This window comes from Chlorocebus sabaeus, chromosome 8 (genome assembly GCF_047675955.1).
Source record: "Chlorocebus sabaeus isolate Y175 chromosome 8, mChlSab1.0.hap1, whole genome shotgun sequence".
NCBI classification, from domain to species: domain Eukaryota; kingdom Metazoa; phylum Chordata; class Mammalia; order Primates; family Cercopithecidae; genus Chlorocebus; species Chlorocebus sabaeus.
In genome coordinates, this window is record NC_132911.1 from 21,807,460 (window position 1) to 21,820,808 (window position 13,349).

At 41.8% G+C, this 13,349-nt stretch overlaps 1 protein-coding gene across 8 annotated transcripts in view; it reads left to right on the top strand.

Annotated features, from left to right (window-relative positions):
- The window catches only part of PIWIL2 (piwi like RNA-mediated gene silencing 2), an 89,594-nt gene that overhangs the window by 49,857 nt on the left and 26,388 nt on the right, over positions 1-13,349 (top strand). The window contains exon 21 of one of the 8 annotated variants that reach the window (XM_073017989.1): positions 989-1,699. The exons of the other annotated variants lie outside the window; for them this stretch is intronic. Within the exon in view, the coding sequence (XP_072874090.1) occupies positions 989-1,120 (132 nt within the window). The 3' untranslated portion in view covers positions 1,121-1,699. Of the gene's footprint in view, positions 1-988; positions 1,700-13,349 lie in introns of those variants that run through there. 8 annotated transcript variants of the gene reach the window in all.

Below are 13,349 nucleotides of genomic sequence, written 5' to 3' on the forward strand. Positions count from 1 at the left end.
TCCTGGCGATTTTCATTGAATTTCTAGTATCACAACTCTATTCTAAGTCAAATAACAGTTTGTTTTGATCTTTGTTTCTTTATCTGAACTATGAACTTAAGTAGTATTTATTAAACTCCATAGAACCAGGTCAAAGGAAAAATAAATCTAATTTTAAATCTAGAATAAAACTGGCTCGTCTAAATATAAATGTTCTCTGAATCAAAAGAATTCTTTTTTTTTTTTTTTTTTTTTTTTGGAGACAGGGTCTTGCTCTGCCTCAGCCTCCAGAGTAGCAGGGATTTCAGGCATGTGCCACCACGCCTGGCTAATTATTAAAAATTTTTAGTAGAGGCCGGGCGCGGTGGCTCAAGTCTGTAATCCCAGCACTTTGGGAGGCCGAGATGAGCGGATCACGAGGTCAGGAGATTGAGACCATCCTGGCTAACACGGTGAAACCCTATCTCTACTAAAAAAAATACAAAAAACTAGCCGGGCATGGTGGCGGGCGGCGCCTGTAGTCCCAGCTACTCGGGAGGCTGAGCCAGGAGAATGGCGTAAACCCGGGAGGCGGAGCTTGCAGTGAGCTGAGATCCGGCCACTGCACTCCAGCCTGGGCGACAGAGCCAGACTCCGTCTCAAAAAAAAAAAAAAAATTTTTAGTAGAAATGAGATCTTGCTATTTTGCCCAGGCTGGTCTTGAACTCCTGGGCTCAAGCGGTCCTCCCACCTCAGCCTCCCAAAGTGCTGGGATTACAGGCATGAGCCACTGCACCTGGCCAAAAGGTTTCATTTGATTCAGGTCCTCATTATGTCTGGCCAATGTGGTAAAACCCATCTCTACTAAAAATACAAAAAAATTAGCCAGGTGTGGTGGCGGGCACCTGTAATCCCAGCTACTTGGGAGGCTGAGGCAGGAGAATTGCTTCAGTCCTGTGCCAGCTTTTGCCATTTCCTGAATTGTTCTGCTCCTAGTGGAAGGAATCTTTGTGTGTAAACTGTTTTGCAGAGTGAAGACCTCATCTCTACAAAAAAATTGAAAAAAATAAGCCAGACTTGGTGGCGTGCACCTGTAGTCCCAGTTCTTCAGGAGGCTGAGATGGGAGGATCCCTTAAGCCCAGGAGTCCAGTGCTCCAGTGAGCTATGGTCATGCCAGCCCGGTTGACAAAGCCTGTCTCTAAAACAAATAAAAAATAAACAGTTTTGATCATGCCTCTCCCAGAGCTTATCCTGACTCCTCAGCAGCCTCAACAAATTTGCTTTGGGGTTCTAAGATTCTGACTACCTCTGGATCCCCAGTTTTATTAATATCTTCCCCTAGGAATGGCATTAACCACCGGAAGTTCCAACACCTCCAAACAGTTGCCATCTTTCACATTTTCAGCCCCATTTTGCTTCAGGGCTTGCTAGTCCAAAGCCCATTTTCTCCATTCTAAATCTCTCATTTGTCCTCTGGACTCGCATGCAATAATAAAATATTTCCAAATATTCTTTTTTTTTTTTTTTTTGTAAATAAGCTTTTTATTTTGGAATGAAAGTTGCAAAATAGGATAAGAGTTCTCGTACATCCTTCATCCAGTTTTCCCTCATTGTTAACATCTTGCCTCATGTTGCCTTGTAGCTGTGTTACATAAATGTTTCCAAATATTCTTATCCTTTTCCTTGAAGAGTTGATTTTGCTCTTCTCCTTTTTCTGTAACCAGGCTTTTCCTTGATGGGTTTCCTTCCCACCCTCCCGCCTTTTTTTTTTTTTTTTTTTTTTTTTTTTTGAGACAGGGTTGCTGTGTTGCTTGGGCTGGAGTGTAGAGTCACGATCTTGGCTCATTACAGCCTCAACCTCCTGGACTCAAGGGATCCTCCCACCTCAGCCTCCCAAGTAGCTGGGACTACAGGCACATACCACACCCAGCTAATTTCTGTATTTTTTGTAGAGAGAGAGTGTCACCGTCTTGCTCAGGCTGGTTTCAAACTCAGGCTGATCTCAAACTCCTGGCCTCAAGCTATCCTGCCTACCTCAGCCTCCCAGAGTGCCGGGATTATAGCTGTGAGCCACTGCACCCAGCTGAGTACCCTGCTTTGTCCCGTCCTGTCCTGTCCTGTCCCGTCCTGTCCCGTCCTGTCCTGTCCTGTTCTGGTCCTTGTCTTTATCCCTGTCCTTTCCTTATCCTGTCCTTTCCTTTTTTGTCCTGTCCTGTATAGGCACATGCCGCCACACCCAGCTCAGTTTTGTATTTTCAGTAGAGATGAGATTTCACTGTATTGGCCAGGCTTGTCTCAAACTCCTGACCTTAAGTGATCCATCTGCTGTGGCCTCCCAAAGTGCTGGGATTACAGACTTGAGCCACCATGCCCAGCCGAATGCCGTTTTGTTAGAATTATCTCAGGTTGTGATTACTCTCGTATCTCAAGAGCCAGATACTTTCCCCAGGCCAGTTTTTTTTTTTTTTTTTTTTTTTTTTTTTTTTTTTTTTAATCGGAGTCTCGCTCTGTCACCAGACTAGAGTGCAGTGGCGCGATATCGGCTCACTGCAAATTCCACCTCCTGGGTTCAAGCAGTTTTCCTGCCCCAGCCTTCTGAGTAGCTGGGACTACCAGCACACCACCACACCCAAGCTAATTTTTGTATTTTTGGTAGAGATAGGGTTTCATTATGTGGGCCAGGATAGTCTTCATCTCTTGACATCGCAATCTGCCCACCTCAGCCTCCCAAAGTGCTGGGATTATAGGCATGAGCCATCACACCCGGCCCAGTCATTTTTTTAATCAGTATTACATCCTGTAGTGTCCTTAACCTAATTTCCCAATACAATTGATTATTAATATCAGCATCATCGTAAGACTTGTTTACAATGAGTTAGTTGAATCTTCCCAACAATATTAGGGTTATTTCATCTTGTAGCATAATAGTAGATATACTCAGTCATAAATAATTAGTCCAGATTATCTTCATACTGCATGATTAAAGTGTCTCCCAGTTACGTGCCACTTAGATTTGTAGGCTTCCATTCAACATTGTCAGGTTTCAAAAGCAGGAGTCCTCTCAGAAACATGGGTCAGTAACCCCTTTAGGCATCCCGTTTAGTTGAGCTAACAAGCAATATCACATCTTACTCTAAGCCTCTCCCAAGGCACCAATAGAATATTGGATTTTGAGCTGTGCTCAGTGGCTCATGCCTGTAATCCCAGCCCTTTGGGAGGCCTAGGTGGGTGGATGGCTTGAGGTCAGGAGTTCAAGACCAGCCTGACCAACATGATGAAACCCTGTATCTACTAAAACTACAAAAATTAGCTGGGCATGGTGGCGGGCACCTGTAATCTCAGCTACTTGGGAGGCTGAGGCAGGAGAATCACTTGAACCTGGGAGGCGAAGGTTGTAGTGTGCCGAGATCATGCCACTGCACTCCAGTCTGGGCAAAAAAGCGAGACTTTGTCTAAAAAAAAAAAAGGAATATTGGAGTTTGCTCACTGTATAACCATTTGTTCTTTCCCTAATCCTCAGATATCATTCTTCCTTTTCTCCATTTATACCCCCACCTTTCCACTTTTGGAAGGGACATTAAGTTTGACCACTGTGCTGATCTAGACTACTGGCAGCAATACTAGCCTAGCAAACGTCTGCCCCTCAGTCCAGTCTGATTCATATAGGGCAGTGTTACACAGGTATAGAACTAGTGGGCTTTCTCTACTACTAGGCAATATAACTGCATTCCCTGTGAACCCCAGTTTTGCCAGATGGAATGAAGGTACAATTCACCCCCATCAGGTCCTTAGGAACTCTAACATAAAGGTTTAAAAGTATAGTTACTTTCTTGCTTAGAGCTTGTTATGAGTTTGTGTCCCCAAGAAGATGAAGTTCCAATCCCCAGTGCCTGTGAATGTGACCTTATTTGGAAATAAAGCCTTTGCATCTGATTAAATTAAAATGAGGTCATTAGAGTGGGCCCTGCTCCAATATAACTATGTTTTTATGAAGAGAGGAGATTTAGACACAGAGACAGACACACATAGATGGAAGATAATCTGAAGACACAGGGAGAACACCTGTCTGTAAGCCAAGAAACCCCCGAAACTCTCAGAAGCTAGGAGAGAGGCATGAACAGATCATTTTCTTTACAACCCTCAAAAGGGCTGTAAACACCTTGGTTTTGAACTTCCAGCCTCCAGAACTGTGAAACAGTAAGTTTCTGTTGTTTAAGCGAGCTTGTTTTGTATGACAGCCCTAGCAGACTAATACAGAAGTCATCCCAGCTTCTGGCACCTGCAGTATAGCCCTGATCCCAGGAGTACATCAGGTAGGAAAAAAAGACTGTTGAGGTCATGTGGGAAAGAAAGAGAAAAGTATAGTTGTACCACATCCTGCCCCCAGGGAAGAATTATAAAGTCACAACAGCATCCTGCTCACTCCTCTTCCTTCAATTCGTCAGAAAAAGGGGAGAAATCTGCCTAGTGGAGATGTTTTCTAGGCCCTGGCCCTGTTGAGTGTGAGCACACACTCATGAAAGTGTGTAAGCCAGCCCTTTAGGTTTTTCTTTCCTCCACTTTAGACAACAGATGTTTCAGTTGCCCATTCTGATTATCTACCAAACCGTTAACTGTGACGATGAAAGTGTGTTCTTTGAAGAAATGTGACTCCGTGGTCCAAATTGATGGATTATCTTTTGATTTAGTCCTTTTTTTTTTTTTTTTTTTGATACAGTCTCTTTCTGTCATCCATGCTGGAGTGCAGTGATGTGAGGATTCACTGCAGCCTCCACCTCCCCAGGTTCAAGTGATTCTCCTGTCTCAGCCTGCCAAGTAGCTGGGATTACAAGCGTGCGCCACCACACCCAGCTAATTTTTGTATTTTTAGTAGAGATGGGGTTTCACCATGTTGACCAGGCTGGTCTCAAACTCTTGACCTCAAGTGATCTCCCAGCCTCAGCCTCCCAAAGTGCTGGGATTACAGGTGTGACCCACTGCGCCCAGCCTTGTTTTAGTCCTTTCATAGTATTGGGCGTTTGCATCTACCAGCAGGTATGCAAAACCCAGTCTGTAGTAAGTGTCTGCTCATGTCAGGCACTGTCACAGCCTCCTGGGACTACCAGAGTAAGTCCAACTTGCCAACCAAGTGCAGAGCCTTACTGCTGGGGAATCTGCCCCATAGCCGTCTGCAGTCTCTTATTCAGCCAGAACAGTTCTTGTTGACAGTGCTTCACAGGGTTCAAAAGGAACATGTAGAATAGCTTCAGCCTATCTTTGCACTACTGCAGGTCTCCAGCGTCTACTCATTTCACAGAGCCAGATGGACTGACTGCCTCAAGCAAGGACACTGGGATATCCATTCCCAGAGTTCCACTCGCCTTCCCAGCCTGGAAGGTTTTACTGTTGGCCATCAACATGTCCTGCTTGCTTGCTTAAAAAAAAAAAAGAAAAGAAAAATTGAGGTGAAATAGGTGAGGTGCAGGGGCTTGTGCCTGTAATCCCAGCACTTTGGGAGGCCGAGACAGGTGGACTGCTTGAGCCCAGGAATTTGAGACCAGCCTGGGCAACATGGTGAAAACCCCATCTCTACAGAAAATAGAAAAATTAGCTGGGCGTGGTGGTACGTGCTTGTAGTCCCAGGTACTTCGGGGGCTGAGGTAAGAGGATCTCTAGTTTAAAAACATTTTCATCACCCCATAAAAACACCCCATGCCCATTAAATAATCATTCCTTATTCACACCTTCTCCTAATTTCTGGTAATATCTAATTAGCTTTCTGTCTGTACTGATTTGTCTGTTTTACCTATATTGTATAGTAATTTTTAAATGTGTGACCTTTTGTGTTTAGCTTACTTCACTGAGCATGTTTTCAAGGTTTATCTATATTGTAGCATATATTAATACTTTTTTTGCTTTTTGTGGCTGTATGATATTCCATTGTATTTACTCCACAATTTGTTGATCCATTCACTGTTGATAAACATTTGAGCTGTTCTCACGTTTTGACTATTGTGAATAATGCTGTTGTTAACATTCCTGAACAAGTATTTGTTTAAGTTCCCATTTTCAGTTCTTTTTGGATATATACCTAGGAGTGAAATTGCCGGGTCATATAGTAGTTCTGTGTTTAACTTTCAGAGGAAACACAAGCTGTTCTGCACAGTGGCCAAGCATCATTTTACATTCCTACCAGTAACGTAGAGGTTTTCAGTTTCTCCAAACCATTGCCAACAATTGCTGTTTTCTGTTTTTTTACTTTTTTTTTTTTGAGACTGGGTCTTACTCTGTCACCCAGGCTGGAGTACAGTGGCACGATCTTGGCTCACTGCATCCTCCACCTCCTGAGTTCAAGAGATTCTCTTGTCTCAGCATCCTGAGTAGCTGGGTAGCCCAGCTAATTTTTGTATTTTTTTTTTTAGTAGAGATGGGGTTTCACCATGTTGGTCAGGCTGATCTCGAGCTCCTGACCTCTGGTGATCCGCCCAGCTTGGCCTCCCAATCTGCTGGCCTCCCAAAGTGAGGTACCACACCTGGACTTTTCTGTTTTTTTAAATCATCACTGTTTTGTTTGTTTGTTTGTTTGTTTGACTGAGTTTCACTCTTGTTGCCCAGGCTGGAGTGCAAGAGTGCGGTCTTGGCTCACCGCAACCTCCCCTTCCCCGGTTCAAGCGATTCTCCTGCATCAGCCTCCTGAGTAGCAGGGATTGTAGGCATGCACCACCACGCCCAGCCAATTTTGTATTTTTAGTAGAGGCAGGGTTTCTCCATGTTAGTCAGGCTGGTCTTGAACTCCCGACCTCAGGCGATCCACCCACCTCGGCCTCCCAAAGTGCTGAGATTACAGGCGTGAGCCACCACGCCAGGCTTGAATCATCACTGTTGTGAAGTATTTCATTGTGGTTTTGACTTGCATTTTTTGATGACCAATGATGAACATCCTTCATGTGCTTGTTGCTCATTTGTATATTTGTGTCATTCAAATCCTTTGCCCATATAAAAACTGGACTATTTGTCTTTTTGTTGTTGAGTTGTAGGAGTTTTAAAAATATTCTGGAAATTATGCTCTTATTTAATGTATGATTTACAAATATCTCCCCCCCTTCTGTAGATTTTCACTTGCTTGATCATGGTCTCTGCTGCACGAAAATTTTAAATTTTGATAACATACAGTTTGTTTATTGTATCTTTTGTTCCTTATGGTTTTGGTGCTCAATCTAAGAATTCATTGCCAAATCCAAGGTCATGAAGGCTGTCCCTATATTTTTTTCTAACAATTTTACACTTTTAAACTTTTACATATAAGTCACTGATTTGAGTTATACAAGGTGAAGTAAGGTCAAGTTTTATTCTTTTGCATCTGGATATCTGCTTGTCATAGCACCGTTTGTTGAGAGGATTCCCCATTGAGAAATCTTGGCACCCTACTCGAAAATCAATTGGTCACAGATGTTTGGGTTTATTTCTGGACTCTTAATTCTGTTCCATTGATCTGTGTGTCTCGTTTTATGCCAGTAACACACTGTTTTGATTATTTTTGCTTTGTAATAAGTTTTGAAATTGGAGAATGTGAGTCTTCCAACTTTATTTTCTTTTTTAGTATTGTTTTTGCTATTCAGTGCCCCCTTGGAATTGTATATGAATTTGAGAGAAGGCTTTTTTGTTTCTGCAAAAAAAGGCCATTGGAACTTCCATAGGGATTTTTTTTTTAATTTATTTTTTATTTATTTATTTATTTTTTTTTTTGAGATGGAGTCTCGCTGTGTCACCCAGGCTGGAGTGCAGTGGCGCTATTGCGGCTCACTGCAAGCTCCGCCTCCCGGGTTCACGCCTTTTTCCCGCCTCAGCCTCCGAGTAGCTGGGACTACAGGCGCCTGCCACCACGCCCGGCTAGTTTTTTGTATTTTTAGTACAGACGGGGTTTCACCATGTTAGCCAGGATGGTCTCTATCTGCTGACCTCGTGATCCACCCGCCTCGGCCTCCCAAAGTGCTGGGATTACAGGCTTGAGCCACCGCACCCAGCAGGGATTGTGTTGAATATCTAGATTACTCTGAAGAGTATTGACATCTTAATAATACTGTCTTCCAGCATATGGACACAGAATGTCTTTCTATTTATTGAGATCTTCTTTAATTTCTTTCAGCAGTGTTTTGTAGTTTCCATGTATAAGTCTTTTACCTCTTTGGTTAAAGTTTATTCTAAGGTATTTTATTCTTTTGGATACTATTGTAAATGGAATAGTTTTAATTTCATTTTTTGATTGTTCATTGCTGGTATTTAGAAACACAACTGTTTTTTTGTGTTGATCATGTACCCTGTAACTTTGCTGAATGTGGTTATGAGCTCTAGTAGTTTGTTTATTGCTTTTTTTTTTTTTAATTCTTTGGGATTTTCTAGATACAGAATGTTATTTGCATATGGGAATGGAGTCTTCTTTCTTTTCAGTTTGAATTCTTTTTATTTCCTTTTCTTTCTTAATTTTCTTAGTTTATTTCCTTTTCTTCCTTAATTGTTATGGCTAGGATTTCTATTATGGTATTGAATAGCAGTGCTAAAATCAGGCATCTTTGTCTTTTTCCTGATAGTAGAGGCAAAGGTTTCAGTTTTTCACAATTGTATATGATGTTAGCTGTGAGTTTTTAATAAATTTCCTTTACCATGTTAAGAAAGTTTCCTTCTACTCCTAATTTGCTGAGTATTTTTATAATGAAAGTATGTTGGATTTTATCAGATGATTTTTCTGCATATTAACTTTTAAAAGTCTTGTTCAGATTAATACCAAATTAATTTTAATAGTTGTGTCAGGCCGTTCTTGCATTGCTGTAATGAGATAACCTGAGACTGGGTAATTTATAAAGAAAAGGAATTTAATTGGCTCATGTTTCTGTAGGCTTTACAGGAAGCGTAATGCTGTCATCCACTCAGCTGCTAGGGAGGCCTCAGGAAGCTTACAGTCATGGTGGAAGGTGAAGCAGAAGCAGGCACTTCACATGGTGAAAGCAGGAGTAAATGAGAGAGAGAGAGTGAGAGAGAGAAAAGAAGAGGTAGTACACACTTTTAAATGACCAAATCTTGTGTAAATTCAGAGCAAGAGCTCACTTATCACTGGGGGATGGCCCAAGCCATTCCTAAGGGATCTGCTCCTATAATCCAAACACCTCCCACCATGCCCCACCTCTGATAATTGGGAATTACATGTCAACATGAGATTTGGCAAGGACACACATTCAGACTATAGCAATATTATATAGAAACTTTGTTCCTGTATAGTTCTATTCTCTCTTACCTTCTTGGTGCTAATTCTGTATTAGCATTCCCCAGAGAAACCAACTGATAAGTTGTGAGCATGTGTATAGATTTATTTTAACAAATCGACTCACACAGTTATGGAGGCTGGCAAATTCAAAATCTGCAGAATGAACCAATAGGCTGGAGACCCAGGGGATAGCTGATGTTTTTGTTTGTTTGTTTGTTTTTTTGTTTTTTGAGACAGAGTCTTGCTCTGTAGCCCGGGCTGGAGTGCAGTGGCTGGATCTCAGCTCACTGCAAGCTCCGCCTCCCGGGTTTACGCCATTCTCCTACCTCAGCCTCCTGAGTAGCTGGGACTACAGGCGCCCGCCACCTCGCCCGGCTAGTTTTTTGTATTTTTAGTAGAGACAGGGTTTCACCGTCTTAGCCAGGATGGTCTCGATCTCCTGACCTCGTGATCCGCCCGTCTCGGCCTCCCAAAGTGCTGGGATTACAGGCTTGAGCCACCGCGCCCGGCCGGGATAGCTGATGTTGCAGGTCAGCTTTAAGTTTATCCTGCTTGGTGTTCCTTAGGCTTTGGAGATGTGTCCGTTGATGTTTTTCCTCAAATTTGGAAAATCTTTGTTAATTATTTATTCAGATATTCTTTTTGCCCCTTACTCTTGTTCTTCTCCTTTTGAGACAGCAAATATTTATATAATGGTGTGCTTGATGGTGTCTCCCAGGTTTCAGAGGCTGTCTTCATTTTTCTTTCTTATTTCTTTTTGTTATACTGGATATAATCTCAACTGACATCACTTCTGGTTTGCTGGTTATTTCTTCTGCTTGCTCAAATCTGCTGTTAAGCATCTCTAGTAAATTTTTCATTGCAATTACCATACTTTCCAACCCTTGAATTTCTATTTGGTTCTTTCTTGTAATTTCTGTGCCTTTATTGATAGTCTTTATTTGGTGAGACACATTCTCATACTTTCCTTAAGGTCTTAAGACATGGTTTCCTTTAGTTCTTTGAACAATATTTAAAATAGTTGATATAAAGACTATGTCTATAGGACCAATGTCTGGGCTTCCTCCATGACAGTTTCTGTTGACTTTTTTTCCCCATGCATATGTGTCCTACTTTTCTATTTCTTGGCAAGCATCATAATTCTTTGTTGAAAACTGGAAATTTAAACTGGGCACGAGATGGCTCACACCTGTAATCCCAGCGCTTTGGGAAGCTGAGGCGGGTGGATCACCTGAGGTCAGGAGTTCGAGACCAGCCTGGCCAACATGGTGAAACCCTGTCTCTACCAAAAATAGAAAAAATTAGCCAGGTGTGGTGGCAGACACCTGTAATCCCAGCTACTCAGGAGGCTGAGGGAAGAGAATCACTTGAACCCGAGAGGTGGAGGTTGCAGTGAGCCAAGATCGCACCAGTGCACTCCAGCCTAAGCTACAGAGCGAGACTCCGTCTCAAAAATAAATAAATAAATAAATAAATAATAAATTCTGACTACAGAGGTTTCAGGTAATTGATCAGACACATTTAAAAGTAACTTTTAGCCAAGGTGGAAGGATTGCTTGAGGCCAGGAGTCTGCAACCAGCCTGCTCGACATAGTGAGATCTCGTCTCTACAAAAAAGAAATTAAAATTTTTAATTTTTAATTTCTTTTTTTTTGTTTTCTAATTTATTTTCTTTAATTTCTAAAGCCCAAGGAGTTTAAGGTTGCAGTGAGCCATGATCGCATTACTGCACTCCTCCTTTCAACAGAGCGAGACCTTGTTGCAAATAAAAATAAAAATGACTTTTACTTAAATTATTCAAAGAAATGAAATACAACATTAAGAATTTTGACAAAGAATTAGCATGAAAAAAGTAATTGGAATTTTTAGAAATTAAAACTACACTAACTGAAATCAAACTCAGTAGATGGGTGTATTAGTTTGCTACAAATGACTGACAAAGTACCACCAACTGGCTTACCCAACAGAAATTTATTTCCTCACAGTTTTGGAGGTCAGAAATCCAAGCTCAAAGAGTTGGCAGAGTCGGTTTCTTTTGAGGGCCTTGGTCTTTCTTGTGTCTGTGTCGTCATCTCCTCTTCTTATGAGGACATCAGTCATATTGGATTAGGGTCCCCCCATGACCTCATTTAACCTTAAGTACCTCTTTTAAGATCTTATGTTTAAAAAACAGTCACATTCTGAGGTACTGGGGTTTAGGACTTCAATATATGAATGTTGTGGAGGGCATAATTCATCCCCTAACAATGGATAACAGTAGCTTAGATATAGTTGAGGCTGGAAAGAATCAACTGAAAGATAGGTGAGCGGGAAATAATCAAACTAGCTTGTAATCCCAGCATTTTGGGAGGCTGAGGCGGGTGTATCACATGAAGTCAGGTGTTCAAGACTGGCCGCCAACATGGTGAAACACCGTCTCTACTAAAAGTACAAACATTAGCCAGGTGTGGTGCTGCGCCCCTGTAATCCCAGCTTCTCTGGGGGCTGAGTCACGAGAATGGCCTGAACCTGCCAGGCAGGCAGAGGTTATAGTGAGCTGAGATTGTGCCGCTACACTCTCGCCTGGGCTTACACAGTGAGACTCTGTCTCTCAAAAACAAAAATAAAAATAATCAAACTGTAACAGGCCAATAGATGGGGGGTTAAAATATAATATGTACATAAGAAGTGGCTCAGAAGTAGGTTGAAGAAGGCAGAAACAACATCTGAAAAGACAATGGTTGACTTACATTGAAGGAAAATATAAAAAGCATTGTTCAGCTAGAAGGAACATGATCCCAGATAGAAGTTTAGAAATGGTTAAAGGGATAAGTAACAATAAAAGTAACAATTATGAAGGTAAATTTAAATGAATCTATTCCATCTAAAACATGAAAAAAATGTCATGTGGCTATATATTTGTATGTACCTATAAATTGAAATTTATGACAATAGCACATATATCAGGAAGAAGTAAATGATGTCCCAATATTCATAGGTCTTTGAATTGTTGAGGAAAAGGTAAAAGTACTCATTTACATTACACTTTGGTACGCTATAGATGTTGTACTCTCTAGGGTAGCTACTAAAGGAAGAGTAAAAGAGTATAACTATCAAGCTATGAGAGGAAAGAACAATAATATAAATTTAATGTAAGAAGAATACAGGTAAATAAACAGGATCAACAGCAAGCAATACCTACATCTTGAAAATATGCTGTGTGAATGAAGCCAGTCACAAAAGATCACATAGAAGAAATGTTTCTGGGCCGGGTGCAGTGGCTCATGCCTGTAATCCCAGCACTTTGGGAGGCCAAGGCGGGTGGATCACCTGAGGTCGGGAGTTCAAGACCAGCCTGACCAACATGGAGAAACCCTGTCTTTACTAAAAATGACAAAATTAGCCGGGCATAGTGGCGCATGCCTGTAATCCTAGCTGGGTGGGAGGCTGAGGCAGGAGAATTGCTTGAACCCAGGAGGCAGAGGTTGCGGTGAGCCAAGATCACACCATTGCATTCCAGCCTGGGCTACAAGAGCAAAACTGTCTCCAAAAAAAAAAAAAAGTTTCTGAATATTTATAAGAAATGTTCAGAACACGAACGTCTGTAGAAACTGGAAGGTTAGTGGTTGCCTGGGACTGGGGTCGAGGAGGGAACTGGAGTATGGATAGGGTGATTACTCAAAAGTATGAGGTTTCTTTCTGAGGTGATGAAAATGTTATAAAATTGACTATGGTGGTGGTTACATATATATGGGTATATAATAAAAAACTTTAATTCAGTGAATTGTAGCGTATGAATTATAGCTCAGATTCATAGAGACCAGATGATTAGTGGTTTCCAGACAATGAGGAGGAAGGGCAAGAATGAGGAGGAACTACTATTGGGTACAGGGTTGTTTTGTTTAGTTTTTTGTTTTGTGTTTTTGTTTTTTGTTTTGTTTTGTTTTTTGTTGGTTTTTGGTTTTTTTTTTTTTTTGAGACGGAGTCTTGCTCTGTTGCCCAGGCTGGAGTGCAGTGGTGCAATCTCGGCTCACTGCAAGCTCTGCCTCCCGGGTTCACGCCATTCTCCTACCTCAGCCTCCCGAGTAGCTGGGATTACAGGCGCCCGCCACCACACCCGGCTAATTTTTTCTGTTTTTCAGTAGAGACCGGGTTTCACCGTGTTAGCCAGGA